Here is an 18,674-nt window from a genome sequence, read left to right on the forward strand (position 1 = left end):
ACAAAGAAAGAACACTGCTATTCTGTGGAAACGTTATTTCCATCTCTCTGAAAGATGTCTATATGGTGAATTTGCAAAAACATATGCCCACAATAAATCATTCTAAATGTTTAACAATAAATACATATACAGATATGAACGGCTTTTACCAATTCAATGTTAGTTTTTGGACTGCAGTTTCGAAACTACATACTTAAAGTACATCAGCAAAACTTTCTCCAAGTAAAATATCTTTTGGAACAGCATGCAGAAGCTGTGAAAAGAAAATATACAATAACACAGCAAGACACACGTGGCGAAAAAGTATTCAATTTGGCCTACAGACCCTCCTATAACACAAACCACATTGCAAGTTCATCCAGCCACTGCATTGGTTGGTTATAAAAAAAAAAAAAAGGAAACAGAAAGGGAACCAGAATTATCAAACAATTAAGTATTCTTTTACTATGAAAGTTGTTTTTGTTTTGTTTAATTAGCAACTTGCAGTTTGCAAAAAGTAATAAATAGCACCTAACGCTCCAGGATATTCGGTCCGCTTCCTTGTGTAATCCTCTTCATGTCGGTAGTTTGGTTTGTTTGTCTACACCTCCCTAGACAGTTATGAAAAGATGTGCTTATCTACGAGACACAGTATTCATTTCTGGAAAAGCAATTTAATAAATACAAAAGATGCCCAGTGGCTTGTATGCAGCAGGAGTAATACATGATCATTAAGAACAAGGTAAAGTAGTACACAGCAAGAGTTGAGATATCTAGCGTTGAATAACTTTTTTTCCCTATTCAAAACGGTGGGGTTTAAATTAGATCTATTTTAAATCTATCTTGCATTTATTCAAAACTAATGCCAGAAAGCACCATTCCAAAATACACCGTGCTGCCAAGCAGATGCAGCGCTTGGTCTAAGGAAAGTAATTCTAGGAATGCAGCAGTTTGGTTTTGGTTTAAACACTTTTCCTCATACATTGTACATGTAATATATAATCGTTCATAGAATGCCCTGGATATTTCAATCACCAAGATGTCCATGAAGAACTGCAGTACTCCATAAATGTTCCTGATAGCAAAACTAGATATTGTTCAGTTTCTATGTGGCCAGTATTTTTGCTAATCTTTTTGTGGGTGAGGAAGCAGTTCCTGTAAAGCTGCCACATGTGACTACAGTACCTTTGCATTTTGTGCAAAAGATGAGTTCACCCAATTAATTTTTTACTTGGTGCAGTCAAAGACCCCCCCCCCCCCTTACAAAAGGTACAAAGAAAAAAATGCAAATACAGATGCTATCAGATTAGGCAAAACAGCTCTATGCCATTTGCAAATGAACAACTGAAATAATATGCATGTTAGAAATGCAACAGCTATAATGTGGCTTGACAGACTCAAATTAAGAAATTCAGCAATACAAACTAAAGCAATGCTGTATGGCTTGGCTGATATAATATTGTTGCATAGCACAAGCTTCTAGTGCACGATTAATTATATGATGTTTGCAATCGGTCCGAGTGATTCGGTGTACTGTTGCTCCAGAATTTAATCTTAATCCTTTTCTCTGTATCAGAATCCACCTGGCATCAAGAAATCAACAAACAAAACGGATCAAACAATCCAAAGAAATTGTAAGACAGGACACAGACGAGCAGATTTTTATTTTAGGTATATCGTGGGCAATCGATTTTTGAAAACAATGCGTTCTTTAGTTTTACATTCTTTAAATGGTCAGTCAGGTTGTACAGCAAACACACGTTATTTTAGTTAAGGGATTGTTAATTTTAAACCCAAACAATTCTTTGGGAACTTACTTCCTTATGGATGCTGGGCTTACAGTATTTGAGGGAAAGGATTGTAATCAGTGAACCTGAACACAAAAAAGTAACACACAAGCTTTGTGGCACTAAATGGAGTACTGAACATAATGAAAAATACATTGGCTTCTAGTTTACTGATCTAAACACTGCCATCTTTTAACTCTGTACTTAAAACAGACTTCATTAGCTCTTAATTGAATGTTAAAGCAAATTTGTACTTCTTAAAATAGCTTCAGTGTACTGATTAAAAACGGTCTGAGTATTTATGTACAGTATAAAAAGTAATGCAATGTCATTCAACCCCAAAAACCAAAATAACACCTCCACATTAAATGATCAAACTATAGTATTTTTATTTTGAAAAAAAAAACCCATTAAATACATCAAGTATGCAGTGACTAGCCAGAAAACATACAAGAATATTGTCTGTATTACAGGTCCATTACGCCTGGTAACCTCCCTGAGATCACACAAGCAGACACTGTCAAGAACACCCCTACACAATGCAAGAACACACAAAAAAAACCCTTTGCAAAACCCCACCCGTTCATGTAAAATACACACAAATAAAAAGGTAAAGCATAAATAAAATGGCCAGTCTATACCTCTGGAATAACAAGCATACCTTCCACCATACAGACTACGATTCATTCAAAATCTAAAATGTCAGTTTGAACCTCTGGTTATCCCCAGTTTATTATTGGGCATTAGTCTTCAAATAGAAGCTGAGGTGTATTCAGCTGATCACCGAGATGCAGGGTTGCCTTGTCCTTGACCGATCACGACAGAAGCATGTGCTCCGAGCTCCTGTGGTGCACTTCATACTGGTGCCATTAAGAAACCAGTGCACATGCATTAGGAGGTAGCCCATAATCCCGGAGTGCACACATTCATATGTCAAAGATTTGTGTTAGAGCATACACCACAGTGTAATGTGAAAGGTCTAGGAGATGGCTTTGAGACCAAGACAATCAGGGCATAAGGAAAGCACCCTGGCACGAACAGGATTCAAACTCTTTTACTAGGGAAGTCACTGGAATTCTTCACAGTAGACAGGTGGGCCTAATGGTGCAGTGCTCCCTACTTTTACTATTCTTATTAACGATTCTGTATAAAGAAGGTTATCACCCTTTACTGGAAACACAATGATGAGCATAAACAGGATTGTCATTTCCCTCCTTTCCCAAAAACCATCAGCATTACATTTGCTAAAGAGGAGCTAGAAGGGTTGGAAATTAGGTTCCTATTGCATAGATGTTTCACCAGTTCCAGGTTTTATTTGATTAGCCACAATATAGGTAACAAGCTCAGGTGTGTGCTATTAAACTGGAATGGATCAAACTGCTACACAATGGGAGTCCTATTTCCATCCATGGGATACAATACAAACATAGGAGCCCCCAACAGTCCTGTGACACCAGCATTATGCCCTGATGAGAAGTCTCTGAAAAGGAGGATACAAAGGGGTTAATCTTGCTTTCAGGCTGAAGTAAAAACGACAACCATAGAACCTGTTTTTACAGTCTCCTTTTCACAGGAACAACATTACAAGGCTCTGCCTGGAGAGATAGCGCATTTCATTCTGTCATCATTCACTAAACTCCACATGATCCACATCTCCGTGGGGTTGAGTTTGTGCACCATCATGAGTTCTTTGTAAAGGCACGGATCAAAGGGGTTGATCGGATCAGGGATCCCGAAGGTCTTGAACCCCGGATGAATGGATAACGTCACGTTCATTTTCTCAAGGCACATTCCCACGTAGACATCATCGATTGGGAAAAGATCGATTTCCTGTGCGGCGTCTTCTAACCCAATCACCGTCTCTCGAGACATCACGTATCCTCCGCCTCCAGCGTAGGGCGGGTAGTGTTTCTGGCTGTACATCTCCTGCGGGATGAAGTACTTCACTTTCATGTCCCTGATTGGGCGAGCATTAAGAATGACATCTCCCACAAAAAGATTTTCCTTGGCACTGAAATCGCTGAGGTACTCCATAATGTTGCCCGTGTTCACAAAGACATCGTCATCCCCCTTGAAGACAAATTCAGCGCTACTGCACTTCCTGGTGAACCAGGACAGGAAATGGACTTCTTTAAGGGTCAGGTTGAAGAAGTTGTCTACAAAGTCCCACTGAAGTATGTCCCCAAACTCTCTGCTTTCATAAGCCAGGAGCTGGTGAAGGGGCTGGGATTGAACCCTGTCCTCAGACTGGCCCAGAAGGAACACCAGCTTGGTTTTCTTCCCTTTGACGAGCCCCTCTTTGCCCCAGGTGCTTCTTATGGCGGCTCTTCTGTCTACATTAATAGCAGTGGACTTAACAGCCAGCAGCAAGTGGAGGCCCCCATCACATCTCCTGGGCTCCAGGAGGGTTGGGAACGTCCGGCAGCCCTTATATTTTAGGAACAAACGATGCAGCTCTGGATAGTCTTCAGGTATTTCTGCATCGCTCACATTGGAAGCACATTTAAAAGTCTGTTTCAGGGGTTTGACAGTTAGAGTTTGGCTCTTGTTGGATCTGTGTTTCCAGAAGGCTGGTTTACTAACAGAAGTAGATTTTGAAGACGCTGTTGACGGTTTGAAGTCTATCCTCACAAACACAATGCAAACTAGCAGCGAAGCACACAGGATATACCGTGCAGCCACAATTAGCCATTTTGATCTGAAGAAAGTCATCACGTTTCTGTAAGAGAACATGAAAAAGACAGCTTAAGACAAACCAAACACAATTGGCTAGACGCGCAAAACAATTTACTTCAAATCGTCATTAGCATTATTTTTGTCTCATGGGGGTGAGGGTGGCATTTGTTGTGGTTTTGCAGTCCACAGCTCTGGGAATCTCGCCCAGTGATATTTTTATGTTTAGATCTTTATTTGTATTTTCAATACTGTATTCAAAACACAACCCCCTGCACAGAAATACATTCCCCCCAATACTTACCCTATACAAAAGCCAGACAGTAAAACAACCCTTAATAGAATCACTTTGTATCACACTTTGCAAAAATATCATGGTAAACTTCTCAATTTGAAGATATGTTTCTCCATGGTTATAATATGCATGTACCATAGTTTACCCTGGTTTGCCATATCTATTAATGTTTCACCAGACCCATCTGTGCTTCAAAATGCTTATTGCACTTCCCTATGCTTTTTCTCTGGTAAACTTGTATAAGGGAATTTGCACAATAAGCATTTAAAGCTTTCTGCTTTAAATGCTTCTGTAATGTTGCTTGTTAATGGTGGTTAGGAGCCAAGAAATCATAAGATTTGCACCTTCGGTATTTAATTAGAATGTGTTTCCCTCACCAATCAGGAAATGTAAAGCAGATGAAAAACACCTTTCATTGAACGCCATATAAAATTACAGAGCAGCTTATCCAAGGCTTTATATATCTGTGCCCACGGTTGTTGTATTATGTTACATTCCCAGAAAGAGATGCTCAACAATGGACAATACAACATTACTGTCAATTTAAATCCTCAAACTAAAGAAATGAGTTGACAGAAAAAAAGCAAACAAAATTAACTCTATAGTAAGGCTTTACATGGTTCTACTTGCAGTGTGGGTTGTGACTTAATTGCTCTTTAAACAGAAACACTGATAGGCATTTTTAATCACTTACTGATTAAATACAAGCCATAGTTTAGGTTTGTTTAACCCTCCTATTATGTTTGGAATTTAGGTACATCAGTTATGTTTTGGGTCATATTGACCTGATGCAAGTTCAAACTAATTTAAAAACAGCCTTAAATTGATTAAATATTTTTATTTGCAAAGGTTTTACTCTTTTACGCTATTTTAGTCCAGAAGCTGTAACAAAATAAATATCATTCAAAAACACAGCCGCGGGAAATATTAAGGAGTCGCGGGTTGATAATGCAATTAGATTGGTGGTATAACTTTAAAAGATTGATGTTTTCATGTTTGTAATATCGTTTGGGATACAGTACCAGCCTTAGTATTTCAATAAAAGGATCACGCTGTAATTCGGTTGCTGGTCTGGTAGGAATGTTGATTTGTCCCTTCAGAGCTGCCGTATGAATTTGTTGACAGTGACGTTAGGATGAGCTGTACTGGGGCTTGTAGTTTATCAAATTTATAACAGGTATCTTTTCTTACGAAAGCTTTTAGTTGTTCCAGTGCCACTGCAAGAGAGTAGCCTGCTAAACTGTTATGAGACCCATGAAAACAAAAGAAAAAAGCTTCAAGTTATTTCCAGTACAACAGGGCCGTGCTGTGGATGGCTCTTCTTGAACCCTTTACCACACACGCCTCGCTGAGCTCCACAGCATAATGCATCGCTTGATTTAGAGATGGAGGTCTGAATATTCAGTAGAAGAAATTCATTGGACTTTAACACTTTAGATATACAGTTTATCTGAATCTGGGGCCAAGTCGAACCCGCATGTCAATTTGGATACGATGGATAACTATGTTGCTTTTAACTGCGGGATAACAATTTTTTTTTTTAATTGCAGACAACTAGGATCCCCGCTGAAATTATTATTATTATTTTTAATTTACAGCTAAAACGAAACCGATATACTTGTTATACTTTTCTACGTTGTAATCTTTTTATTCCCATCATGATGAAATGATAACACACCGCTAATACAATAATATCTCACGTCAAATATTTAGAAGTTACTGTAAAATGATTAAACCAGATTTCTAGTGAAAAACGGGGACGATTTTTTTTCTTCAAATTCACTCACGCCGTAGAAACTCTGAAGCCGTAAAACAGCAGTAATATATATATATATATATATATATATATATATATATATATATATATATATATATATATATATATATAATTACACAATCTGACTATCATAATTAAATAAAATTAAACAGCGGGTGTATTTATTACAGATTTATTCTGTACAAAAAGCCAGATAATAAAACAAAAATAGATCAGCTTTCCATGTACACAGGCCTACACACAATCAGAATTATTAAAACGCATAATCCATAGTTGTAAATTATTTTTGAATGGCGCTAACACAACCTAATAGACTGCTGGTAACTTGAGCACACTGGTACAGTTTAAAAAAAAATCATTTTCGAAACCGGGACGATCTAACAACGTTACTGCTTCTGACTGGGACACAAATGAAGGCGCAAGACTGCAACAATCCCTGTAGTTAAAAGGGACTCTTGATTTTGTAATGCATTTATTATTTTGCCAGTAAACTATCAATAGTCTTGGTAAATCCAGGACAAGTTCAGCTGAGAGCTACAGTAGCTTGCAAAACTGATGCCAGTACCCCGAACAATCGACCTTTTCTTTTTAAAAGTTGTGTTTTTGTTGTTTTACAGCGTTTTCCTAATGGATATGATCTACTAGCACTTACCATTGTAAACGCTGGTGCTTGTGAATATGCGTTACCATTCCTCACTGGTCTTTACAATGCTTTCATAAACTTAACCGTGCTTTTGCACTATGCCTACGTTTTTGTATGAGGGCTGACATGAAAAACAAAATATATTTTTTGTTTTAAAATGAAAATAAAAAAACACACACATAGGTACCGCTACACGTCTGACTGTATCTGTTTCTGTCTCTTTTTTAAAATCACTTTACGAGTTTATACTTGCGTGTTAGCGACCTAACTGCTTGATGCTGTCGTAAACTTTTTTCACCCCCATTCCGAAATGTTCTTCCATTTCAATGTTTACAAACTTCCCATCGTTAAATGGTGAAAGCAAAGTAGTAAATACACTGTACGACAACCTTTTCTCGATTACACTGAACTAACCACATCACTATGTTCACAAATAAATACATCACTTACCCAGTTCGGAATTGAAAGATAGAGGGGAAAAAAAAAAAAAAAAGTTTGGTCAACGTGAACTAATTTTAGATGTGGAGGCTACAGATTAAATGCGCCCCGGTCACTCTACTAAGGAGAATCATTAAGAAATGAACTCTGAATCTTTCCATGTCCGTGTCCTCAAGCAGCTCTCAGGTGTTTCAGGATTAGGTGCTGCTGTTGCCCGGGAAACGCTGAATATAATTAATTGAAACCAACAGGTTTAAAGGGGTAGGGTCGGGATGAGGGCTGGACAAGGAAATGATAAATATATTCTGCCGTTTTCCACATTGGAAAACATTTCGATCATAATAAGTTTATCCTGGTAGGGAATGTATTAATGCATGGTGAATTATTTTGTTGAAACTTTCATTTTGTCCGGTTTTGCGTTTGTTTTGTTAATAGGTGTGAACCAGCGTTTAAACTGCAGACTTCAGTCTCTGGGTCTTATTCTGCTGGTTACATCTTGGAACCTATCCTTTCACACAATGCTTTAGAGTCTAAATGCATTGGATCGACCTCCCAGTCAATCTCTCAAGCATGGGAGAATGTTGCTTCTGTAAGAATCCTGTACATTGTTACACGTGGAAAGTCTAAGATTGGGACATCTTTTTCCATCAATAATGACACATGGTGTACACAAAGAAGATTAGGGAAGGAATATCCAGCACTGGGCCATTTCTTAACAAAAAAAATTAAAAATATCAACAAATCTTTACATTTGCTTAGGTCCTGTGGTTCCCAAGCTAGCTGGTCAGTTATAAAAACTACATCTTGACATTGTAAACCCGCCCCCCCCCCCCCCCCCCCCCCCAAAAAAAAAAGAACCTACCGCAGGGGCACATGTATACTTACATCAGACTTCTGTGCTTGAGCAACATGACCTTAAATCTCATTGTAGTTTTTTATAAGTGAGACTCCCAGACAGGTAACCTAGATGCAATGCATTGTTCTGCCTTCCAGACAACAAATACTTCATGTAAAACCCTCTATATCAAATGACTTATTCTTATATCCTGGTATAGAACTTTAGGTGACAGATTGACTTGATCTGTCTCCGTTCTAAAGGCAATAAAGATTTTTAAAGACCTTCCTTCCTCTTTGAGTCAATGATTGAAATGCACACTTTTACTTCGGGGCTGGTATGTAGGTTTAAAAATAACTGCAATTAATTTTATTAAACTTTACTCTCAGGGTTTGAGATGGTTGTGAAACAGCCTTCCTCACTCATGTAAATAACTACAGTAGACATTTAGAGGTCACCCCCACACCTGCAGTGATTTCCTGGTTTAATTCTTAATACTCTCACGTTAAAAAAGGATGTTCTATTTTTACAGCGGTAGGCAAAGTTGGCTTTTGTTTGAGGTGTAAATAGCTGAATAAAATCCAGACTGAGTCTAGAAGTTTAAACAATGTTAACCTTCCTACAGGACTGAAAATGATTACACCTGTAATAAAAAATACCAAAAATGAAACAAAATGTAAAATGTTCTAGCATGGCATTGTGCTATTTTTCATAGCATTGTTACATGGTAAGGCAGCAGCATAGTAAGCTTGTCCTCAGGTAGGCGCTGCATTAAGAGCCTCGCCTGCTGTTAGCCACTGGTATAACTGGACCTTGAGCTCCACACTGAGGGGCTTGATCGCTGCAACAGCCTCAGACTCGCTGTTTGGTTTTGCTTTTCCTTTACCTGAAATGAAAAGTTATTTTACAGTAAGGTGAAATAACTGCTACTCTTAAGGTGATGTGGCACAAATACAGTAGGTTGTAGGGATGAGTTTTGCATACATTCAATTATCGGAGCATTTTCTAAGTGTGGCAGTTCTTCTAAATCTGCAAGCTTCCAAAGAAAGGCTATTCAACACAAGTTATTGTTTCTTCATTTAAATCCGTTTGTATCTCTGTTTTGCACCTAAGGGGCTGCAAAATGCATATTATTACTACAATATACAAAAAAAAAAAAAGATGCCACTACATCCATTTGCCGGCTCTTTGTCAGATATACTCATCTCTCGCTGTACCTTTGGTGGAAGTGGTGGTCTTCTGACTAGCGACACTGTCCCTTCCAGCTTTACCTCTCTTCTCTTCCTTTTTCTTATCATCTTTTCCTTTCTTAGCCTCCTAAAAGAAAAGTTGAACCCGTTGAATTTGCACGGCATTTCTGTTTCCCATGCTTTTCCCCTGGTTATACTATGGTTTACTGTGTTTTTTAAATTTTAAATATGCTTTGCCATACCTCTCTGGGCATTACAATGCTTACCTGTGCTTTACCATGTTTTCACTAAGCTTTTACTATGGTACATTTTTATAAGGGTGCCACAAACAGTAAATTCCAGAACCAGGGGGGGGATTAAGACACAGGCTTCAGGGACCATGACCAGGCAACCCAACCAAATAGGCAGCTATCATTAAAACTACTGTGTTCCTCGATGAACATTTGCCTTGCACTTGCACTTGCAAACTGTTGCTGAACTGTACCTTTCCAGGCAATGCATTAGCAGCTTGCTCTGTGATCAGGACCCCAAAGTCGCACAGGCTCTCCAGGTGGTTCTCTCCTAATAGCAGGCTCTCCAGCTTTACTCTGAGCGAGCCCAGGGTCCTGCAGACCGGGGGGTCATGGCGGAGCACCACTGTTTCCTTCTTTTTGCCCTTCACCTTCCCTTTATCTGCCTGGAACAGGGGATAATCCACATATGAGAAATGTAATCTCAGTTTACACATGCCTGAATCAACCTGTATTACATATGTTACTTTATAGCCAACGGATTACATATGGATTACATAAGGAACCCCTTTTTAGCGGGTTCCAGAGCCAACTCTGGTACAACCAAAATCTGGATCCAGTTTTATTGATGAATTTGACACCCCCAGGTATCATAAATAAAAACTATTATTTATGATCTGCCACCTGTGGAAGATGGGTTGTGGCATTGCAGACTGACAGGCAGTTGATTAAATGCTCCATTTTATGCTATATATTTCCTAATTGGTTTTGTGAGTAACAAGCTTCAAATTAGTTTTAAACTTTTTTTTTTTTAAATCTTTTTATGGTATTTGCAAAAAAATAATTTGTGCTGTTGCTTAAATACTGCGTGTACTTGACATGACCTTGGATATTGCTTTGAGCTGTTTTGAAAAGCCCAGAAATGTATATATTTTTATTATTTTATTATTATTATTATTTGCACTTCCCTGTTCCGGGTACAATAAACAACAAAATGTGATTCTGTCACTTATCTGCAGCATCTGATCTAATAAGAACAACGCCTTTATTATGGTAACAGATGCTTTCAGGTTTCACTGGAACAAAGCCACATAGGTTCCAGTTTCTGAAAACAAAGCAGGATGGGTGGGGGTCAAACTAAAGGGAACAGAAGAGCAAAAGGAATCAGAAGTCCTGGATGCTTGACAAGGGATTTTCAAAGCAGTTCAAAGCACCGTCCCAGATCATACAAAAAAAAAAAAAAAAACGCACACATATCTCAATATTAGAGCAACAGCACTCGGAAATACTCAGAACCATTGCAAATGTCATAAAAAGGGAAGGGGAGGTTTCAATGAAATTTGAAGAAGCTCTGAACATGTGTGATTTTCCTCTGTTTATAAGGCTTTTAAACTCTGCATTTAGACATTTCACCCCCACACTGATTAAGTAGTATAACCTTGGGGTCCCGTCTTTGTCTGTCACAAAATGTTATTGCTTCAAAAGTTGTTTCCTCATTTCTATTGTAACGTTTCTATTGAAAAACTGTTTGACATGCAACTGTACTCCTCTGCTTAAAAATCTATTTGTAAATATATACATCAAACTTCTGCTTAAATGACGCAATATAGTCACAGAACTACACCTCCTATCGGAGGGGGGCGGCTTTGCTATTGGTAAGAATTATTAGGCCACACCTCTTTTGGGTGTAACCTGCCCAGTATATTAATGTCTGTAATTATTAATTATTGAAATCCCATCCCTGTGACAGGGCGGCTCAGAATACCATCAGCTGACGCCTTGTGTTCTGTGTATGTATCACATGTGATTTGCTTTGTTCCTGATTCACTTTGTTCCTGAATAAACCCTTTTGATTGAAACTACCTGAAGAAGACTGGTTTGTAATTTTTAAGAAGAAATCAAACCTTACAAAGGGAACATTACATGTTTTTCAGTTTCAACACAGAGTCCCAGTTGGAGTCAGAGTTAAAATATTCTAAAACTGTCCCGTTGTTTCCTTGTTGGTCCTTTTTGATGGGGGTCTGCTATGAAAGGCGCTATATAAAATAAATATTGATTGATTGTCTCAACTAGCCTCTTTCACCTTTGCTCCTCCTTTGCTGTCTGTCTTTGCACTGACACTTTCTGTGGTAATGGCCGGCCAGGAGAGAACCTGTAAGACAAAAAACCATGTCACCAGTGCAACTGAGTATTGTGTCTTATCCTAGTAAGCAGACCTGGCAGAGCGATCTCAAATTCAGCAGGAGTTGTAGCTTTATTAGTCTTAATAGGATAATACAGTACAATGTAGGACCAAATAAAATGTCAATATTGTTAGTATTTTTTCATAACAGAGATTGTTTTGCAGCGCTGCATGCCCATACTGAGTCAGGTCAGCACTCTGTAAGAAAAAAAAAAAAGTGTTTTTGTCTAAATCACACTGTTTTCTTTGGATATCCCATAATGATTGTTTTAGCGTGTCATTCCCATTAAAATATCAGACTTTTTACAATGTTCACTTAACCCAATTAATATGAGGAAAACAATCTTAGTTACATTACTAGTTAAAATAATGTATTTGGAATCACATCTATATTTTTAAAACAGCTTTTCTGCTGAAACGTCAGCTATCCTCAAGCAGACACTAGGTGGCAGACAAAACATGCCGTTTGTACCTTTTGCTCCACCACTGCTACTTGCATGCCTCTCTGGAGAAACTGCTTCAGTGATCGGAGGTCTCTCTGCAGGTGAACCTTCCTGTGCTCGCTCTCAATCTGTCCTGCCCAAGGCACTTTGGGAGTGCAGTGAAGAACCACTGGAGACAACAAGAGGGTTCAATGTGAGAGGCATCAGCATTAAACACAACCATGCCACTGAGTTCCTTACTTAGAGTAAGGAAGCCTATCATTATTACAAATGTGGTTACGTTCTACTTGAATTAGTACCCTGTAGATAAAGTTTTTTATGAATTTAAATGTGCTTCTTTCTGCTAATCCATATTTATTTTTTCTGTTTATTTAGATATTTTTTAATATTACACATCCCAGTCTTGTGAACAAAAATACATTTGTTAGTAAGCAAACTCAAAAAACAGAATTCTTGATAATGTGATTTATTTTGTATTGTACTCTATTTTATTACCAGAGCCGGCATCTTCAGGCACCTTGTTCTGTGCAGGACCAGGGGTCATATTACCAGTAGGTGGAGCAGTGTATGCTGAGAGGCTTCTTGCCTCTTCATGTGTACTCTTCTGGTGCTGTTGAGAGCTCTGCACTGAGCTGCCTGTCCTTTCAGACTCACAACACGTCTGTCAGTACACAAAGCACAGGTTGAGTGTACAAGATTTCAGTTGTACAGTTTCTCAGTCTCTCAGTTTGCGTTAAATGAAACTAGAAATAGCCGTCATCGTGCACGTCTGGAATGTGTTGCACTAACAGTAGTGTGGGTGATACTTCTGCTGTTGTAGAGCCCTTATGATTTGCTGAAGATACATATTTTTAAACTAATACTTTACCTATACCAAGGTATTCGAATTGTTTGTGGCAAAACACCGCCATCTAGTGGGTAACATTTATTTTCAGTATTATAATGGGGGGGAGGTGGGGGGGGTTCTTGCTCCAAGCCAAGCTTCCTTGCTGGTTTAATAAAGCAGTTAGTGGTACAGGTGTGGCACTCCCGATAGGAATAGTGTGTACACAGCAGTGCACCCATCACGATAGAACTAAAGCGTTAAACTAGACTCACAGGGGTTTCCTTTGCCTGGTCACCTCTTTCCTCGTCGGAGATGGACAGTGGATGCTCATCGAGAAACTCGTACGTCACGTGGTAGCTGTAACTGACGATTGGATATTCGGGAGGGTTTTCAGTTTCCGTAGGGCTGACCGGGTTCGGAATACCCTGAACTGTCCCGACACTCACAATCACCTTGGCTTCATCCACAATGAGCTCTGCGATTACAAGCAGGCAGGGGATAGGCTACTGCTGTGTGTATTGTTCGGAATGGGCAACATGTGTATTTAAAAGCGCATTACACTGAATATAGTCATTTAACGAAGAGGCTGAAATAAATGGGTTTTGTAAGCGACTCTTATACAGGCTGGTATCTCAAAAGTCGTTGCTAGGTTTCTGTGAAAAAACACCTTACTTGGGTCACTAAATGCCCCAAAAAGTGAGTGAAAACTATAAGTGATAACTGTATGCTTTGACATGCAAACAACATCTGGTGCTCAAAGGATTAAACTTTTTTTTTTTTTTTTTTACTTTATTCGCTCATATTGCAAATTTGCATTTTTTTAAACCTGGGTTACTAGGTAAGCTGAAATCCAAAAGTGCATTTTTCAAACCATGATTGTTTCTTGTGTGCCTGCTCCGCTGTGAAGAATTCCTAGCACTGTGAAGATACCTTTTCTCTTGGCCAGTCCTTTAAAGTGGTGCCTCTCATCTGGCAATACCCGGACGTCGTCGAGAAGAGCGAGCTTGGGCAGGCTGTCCACGAGGAAGCCGCGGTAGGAGGGGGTGAGAGCCAGGGGGTTTCCCATCAACACCAGGGTTCTGAGCCTCGACAGGGAGCTCAGTTTACACACCAAGCCAGGCAGATCCACAAGGTTATTGAAACTCAAATCAAGAGACAGCAGAACGGGCCTGTGTGGTAAAAAAGAAAAGAAAATGTTGCTGATCTTTGTCAATGTTCAGGTTTTATAACTCAGGTCACAGTAACACTTGTAGTCCTTTAAGAAAAGAGACAAGTAAAAGACACTGATTGGGGTGTGAATTGAAAAGCCTAAGCTGTTCCAAACTGCCTCGCTGAACCTGGACCCATATAGTTACCCTGCTCTTACTTCAGACGTAAATGGTCTCACCAGAAGTTTGCTTCGAGGTATTTGTACTCTGAGGGGGAGGACAGCTTGTTGTACCCCAGACCCAGGTGAGTTAACCCAGCTGGAGGACTGCAGGTAATGCCTTTCATACTGGAGATTCCATTGGCACAAAGCTCCAGCACCTGTCACAGGAGAATCAAAGAGAGCTGTGTCACCTAAGACACTAACTACGGAACAGATAACGACAAGCTGTAATGGAAAGGTAGTAAGTGCAGAAATGTTCTGCACATTGACATCTAACTGCAGTAACAACCCCTGCAACTGGAATTCACATATCAATTACTGCCAAATCCAGTTCTGTTGCCCACATTTATTGAGACTAGGGAGCAGTGTTGTAATGCATTATAAGAGACACAGGGTAGGTTAGCACATTTTCTGTGACAGATGTGTTTATGCAAGGAAGAGGCTTGGTGGTCCAGTGGTTAAAGAAATGGGTTTGCTACCAGCCACTAACTCGCTATGTGTGAGCCTGAGAAAGTCACGTAACCTCCTTGTGCTCTGTCCTTTGGATGAGACATAAAACCGAGTTGTGATGTATAGTTCACCCTCTAGTCTCTGTAAGTCACTTTGGATAAAAGCACCTGCTACATGACTAATTAATAATAATAATACAATTTGGCTAGTCAAGGTTTGACTGTATGGAACATTTAAATGATTGAATAATTCCTTTCAGACTTTGTATTCAGTTACCTTCAGGGTTCTGGGCAGGTGTGTTGAGTTTATTTCAGTGAGATAGTTTGCACTTAAAATAAGTTCCTCCAGATTGACAAATTTCAGCAAATCTTCATCTATTTCTGAGACCTGCAACACATACAAATTTAAAATAAACAGAGTTTTGGCTGTGGAACATTGCAGCTTTTAAAGCACGATTTTAATGTTGTGACTTGTATGTGCATTTCAAAATATTCATTTCAACAAAAGAACGCCCACGTCGCACTCACACCCTTGTCCACTATACGCAAGGACCTGAAGTAGGACAATATGAAAGCGGTATCGATCAGGGCGGGTGACCGCACCGCCAGCTCTCTCAGCTGATCAGCCGTGGGGCCCCAGCTCTCAGTGAGGTGCCAGGGAGAGTGAACGCTGCTCAGGTACTCGATCAGAGAGGCCGACTCCTCTGCACCCAGGGCAGGATCATCCAACAGCGGCACAACGGAGCTGCGGCATGTCCCAGAATCGAAGTGAGTCTTGTTCTGGACGGAGGAAAGAGAAGGATTAACCAAACCTCTTGAGGTGTTCCCGTGTTTCAGAAATGCACAAATCTCCGTCCTTTTGAGGTTTTTTTTGTTTTTGTTTTTTGTTTTTTTTTACTTCACACGTTGCTGCTGCTGCTTCCAGTTACCTGGCCGCTTAATGCAATTCCAACTTGGTTAGCAGAAATCCGACAGCGTGAACTGAGCAGACACTTGGATGCAAGCGTATTTAAAACATGTGCATATTCTAAAGAGAACAAAAGTGATTTTCAAATTGAGATCTGGTATTTAAAGCAATACATTACAAAAAAAAAAAAAAAAAAACCTATGTTGCATTGAATGCAAAAAAAAAAAAAGAAGTTATTAAACGATAAATCTCAATGTTATAAATTATGGGAATGCGTACAGCAGTACAGTAGTTAAATGAGCACTATACCGACACCCTCCCCTGTGTCCAGATAACAATAACAGATTATTAACAAGATAACGTCTTCATGGTTCTAATATAATATTAATAAAAACTAAATTACCCAACTTCCAATGCCGCAAGGGAATTCCTTCAAGCACAAAGTCTGCAGCTGTTTTTGAAAGGCGGTATAAACAGAGTATTTGTTCATTGCTCCACAAACAAAACAGTTTTTTTGTTTTTTTTTTGTTTTTTTTCTGGATTAGGAAGCCGTGGTCTATTTGCTGGTTTTACCCTACTGGTTACCCTCTCAACTCCGACTGTTTACAAGAGGCTGGTTTGACTGGTTGCTAAGCAACACGAGAAGTGTAATTCTAAACTACTGACGCAGGCAGTACACTTCCAGTGTTGAATTGGGATTGTTTTTCGGGGAAGTGGAGGGGCGGTGTATGTGGAAGCTGCAATTGATAAAAGGGATATATGTTCCTTGGAGCCAGGCGTTTTGTTAAAGTGTTACGGAGCTATATATCCAGCTGTCTTGTGTTATGTATTGTGGGTGCAGTGGGCCTCTTCAGCTGTTTTGAAGAGGATATAGCTGGCCTGTTACAATTTAACCTATATTCTTGTAAAGAGAGACTTCTTCACTTCCTGCGATATTGAAGTTCACCCCAAATACGTAATTATTATAATTATTATTATTATATATTATTATTATATTATTATTTATTAATTATATTATTAATAATAAAATAACTAATAATAGTATGACATTACTATTACTATGTATGACCTTACGGTTTCACGTAACCACCTTCAGGAAGGTTCTGTGATCCCGGGTTAACAGTTCAATGGCAGCAGGTGTTCAGGGACGTCAGAATCGCCACCAGTCGGGCTCGGCTTGCTACGGGAGTTGTACCCAGTTGCAACATTGTTGGCACAAACCAAGGAGCGAGATGTTGCAACCACCAGGGGATCGAAAGCAGGAGGCTGTGTCTGCTTGGGATTGATGACTGGTGCACCGGGAGCGTGCCCTGGACGCGGGGATAAGCAGCGGGCTGCTGCTGAGACGGATAGACAAGCTGGAGTGAGAGAAAGAATGCAGAACAGCAGAAGAGAAGCGGGGCTATAGAAACGAGGAATCAGAGGCTGAACTGAGTGGCTGTAGAAACCAGAGACTGAGTGGCTCTAGGAACCAGAGACTGAGTGGCTACAGCACGTGGCCGAAACAGTGTTTTTGGACTTTTTTCTTTTATTATTTGTCACACTCTGAGCATCACTAAATCATGAATTCGAGAACCTGCAAATCATGTGTGAGCCACCTTCATTTTCCTGCAAATGCCATATTAGTATATATGTTGTTTATGTGTAAACATATTTTATATCCTCGTGGATAATTCAAATGTGAACCCATTGGTTTGGGTTGAAGGTTAGGAGGGGTGGATGGGAGGTGAAGAAGAGGGTTAGGATATTTCACTTCTCCACTGTGAGCCTTACCTTAAACCAATGTTAATCTTGACTAATTAAGCCAATACTGGTTCAATTAAGTAACTAAGAGCTGGGTTGAAATGAAAACCAGAAGACCCTGTAGCTCTCCAGGACCAGGGCTGGAGACCTCTGCCGTACAGCATAAGAGAAACTAGCACAAAAATAATTGAGTCGACATAACCTTCCCCTCACCAGAAGGGTTTGCTGTGCTCCAATGCTTGTACTGAACTCTGCACCTTCATTACCAATACATTGTCAAGATGAGGAAGGAAACTGACAAAATCAGAAGCTGAGATCTTAAAATTATTTCTTAATTAAAACTTCTTTGAAACCTAGCCTGATGAAAAAACTTACACATAACCTGTATTTAAAGGGATAGTATTTCATGGAAGACAGATGTTTCAGCGAGACACGATCCTTCATACAAGCACATATGCAGAATTATTTACCTGTGTGAAAAAACAAATTACATTTTAATAAGTGGGTGCCCTTTTGTAAATACACACTCATTACATGCATGTAGTTGTATTTAGTGTTGATTAAACATGCTGCCAAGTGTGAAAGCCCACCCTGGCAGTCAGTGTAGTTTATTCACTTTTTTTTTGTTGCAGTGGCCATAAGGAATTATAGCACAGCCATGTATCAAATTTGGGCTTCAGTCTACAGTACAGTCCAATCCACAGTTACTTTGCTTTTTTATACAGGCAGTAGGTATGGGATCATCTTGTCAGGCACACCTGAGGAGAGATCTTCCGGAGCAGGTGTAACCCAGACCCACTGAGCCATGGCCAAATCAACACTTATCAGTGCTTTAAAGATCATAGCTTCCATGAGCTCAGTATCTCATTGGATAAGATGATTTGGAATCCCAGTGACAGGAAATACCT

At 39.5% G+C, this 18,674-nt stretch overlaps 2 protein-coding genes across 2 annotated transcripts; both read right to left on the reverse strand.

Moving 5' to 3' along the window:
- Positions 1-1,630: 1,630 nt before the first annotated feature.
- Positions 1,631-8,325, reverse strand: LOC121299433 (N-acetyllactosaminide beta-1,3-N-acetylglucosaminyltransferase 4-like). Its single transcript, XM_041227118.1, has 2 exons — positions 7,605-8,325; positions 1,631-4,485 (listed from the first exon to the last, which is right to left on the reverse strand). Exon 2 carries the CDS (start codon positions 4,476-4,478, stop codon positions 3,348-3,350), a length of 1,131 nt encoding a protein of 376 aa, XP_041083052.1. The 5' UTR covers positions 4,479-4,485; positions 7,605-8,325; the 3' UTR covers positions 1,631-3,347.
- Positions 8,326-8,466: 141 nt separating this feature from the next.
- Positions 8,467-16,617, reverse strand: LOC121299608 (leucine-rich repeat-containing protein 43-like). The gene is made up of 12 exons (XM_041227429.1): positions 16,427-16,617; positions 15,645-15,896; positions 15,394-15,504; positions 14,686-14,825; positions 14,229-14,467; positions 13,571-13,773; positions 12,968-13,133; positions 12,502-12,641; positions 11,931-11,999; positions 10,102-10,293; positions 9,645-9,744; positions 8,467-9,313 (listed from the first exon to the last, which is right to left on the reverse strand). The coding sequence occupies exons 1-12, from the start codon at positions 16,511-16,513 to the stop codon at positions 9,183-9,185; spliced, it is 1,830 nt and encodes a 609-aa protein (XP_041083363.1). The 5' UTR covers positions 16,514-16,617; the 3' UTR covers positions 8,467-9,182.
- Between the last annotated feature and the right edge of the window lie 2,057 nt (positions 16,618-18,674).

Source organism: Polyodon spathula, chromosome 25, assembly GCF_017654505.1.
Source record: "Polyodon spathula isolate WHYD16114869_AA chromosome 25, ASM1765450v1, whole genome shotgun sequence".
Lineage (NCBI taxonomy): Eukaryota > Metazoa > Chordata > Actinopteri > Acipenseriformes > Polyodontidae > Polyodon > Polyodon spathula.

Excerpts from the sequence above, each read along its gene's own strand:
- LOC121299433 (XM_041227118.1), bottom strand. The coding sequence starts at position 4,478 with ATGACTTTCTTCAGATCAAAATGGCTAATTGTGGCTGCACGGTATATC.
- LOC121299608 (XM_041227429.1), bottom strand. The coding sequence starts at position 16,513 with ATGAACAAATACTCTGTTTATACCGCCTTTCAAAAACAGCTGCAGACT. Across the intron at positions 15,505-15,644 it reads TGCGTATAGTGGACAAGGGT|GTCTCAGAAATAGATGAAGA; the intron begins GTGAGTGCGACG and ends TATGTGTTGCAG. Across the intron at positions 13,774-14,228 it reads AGGACTGGCCAAGAGAAAAG|AGCTCATTGTGGATGAAGCC; the intron begins GTATCTTCACAG and ends TTGTAATCGCAG.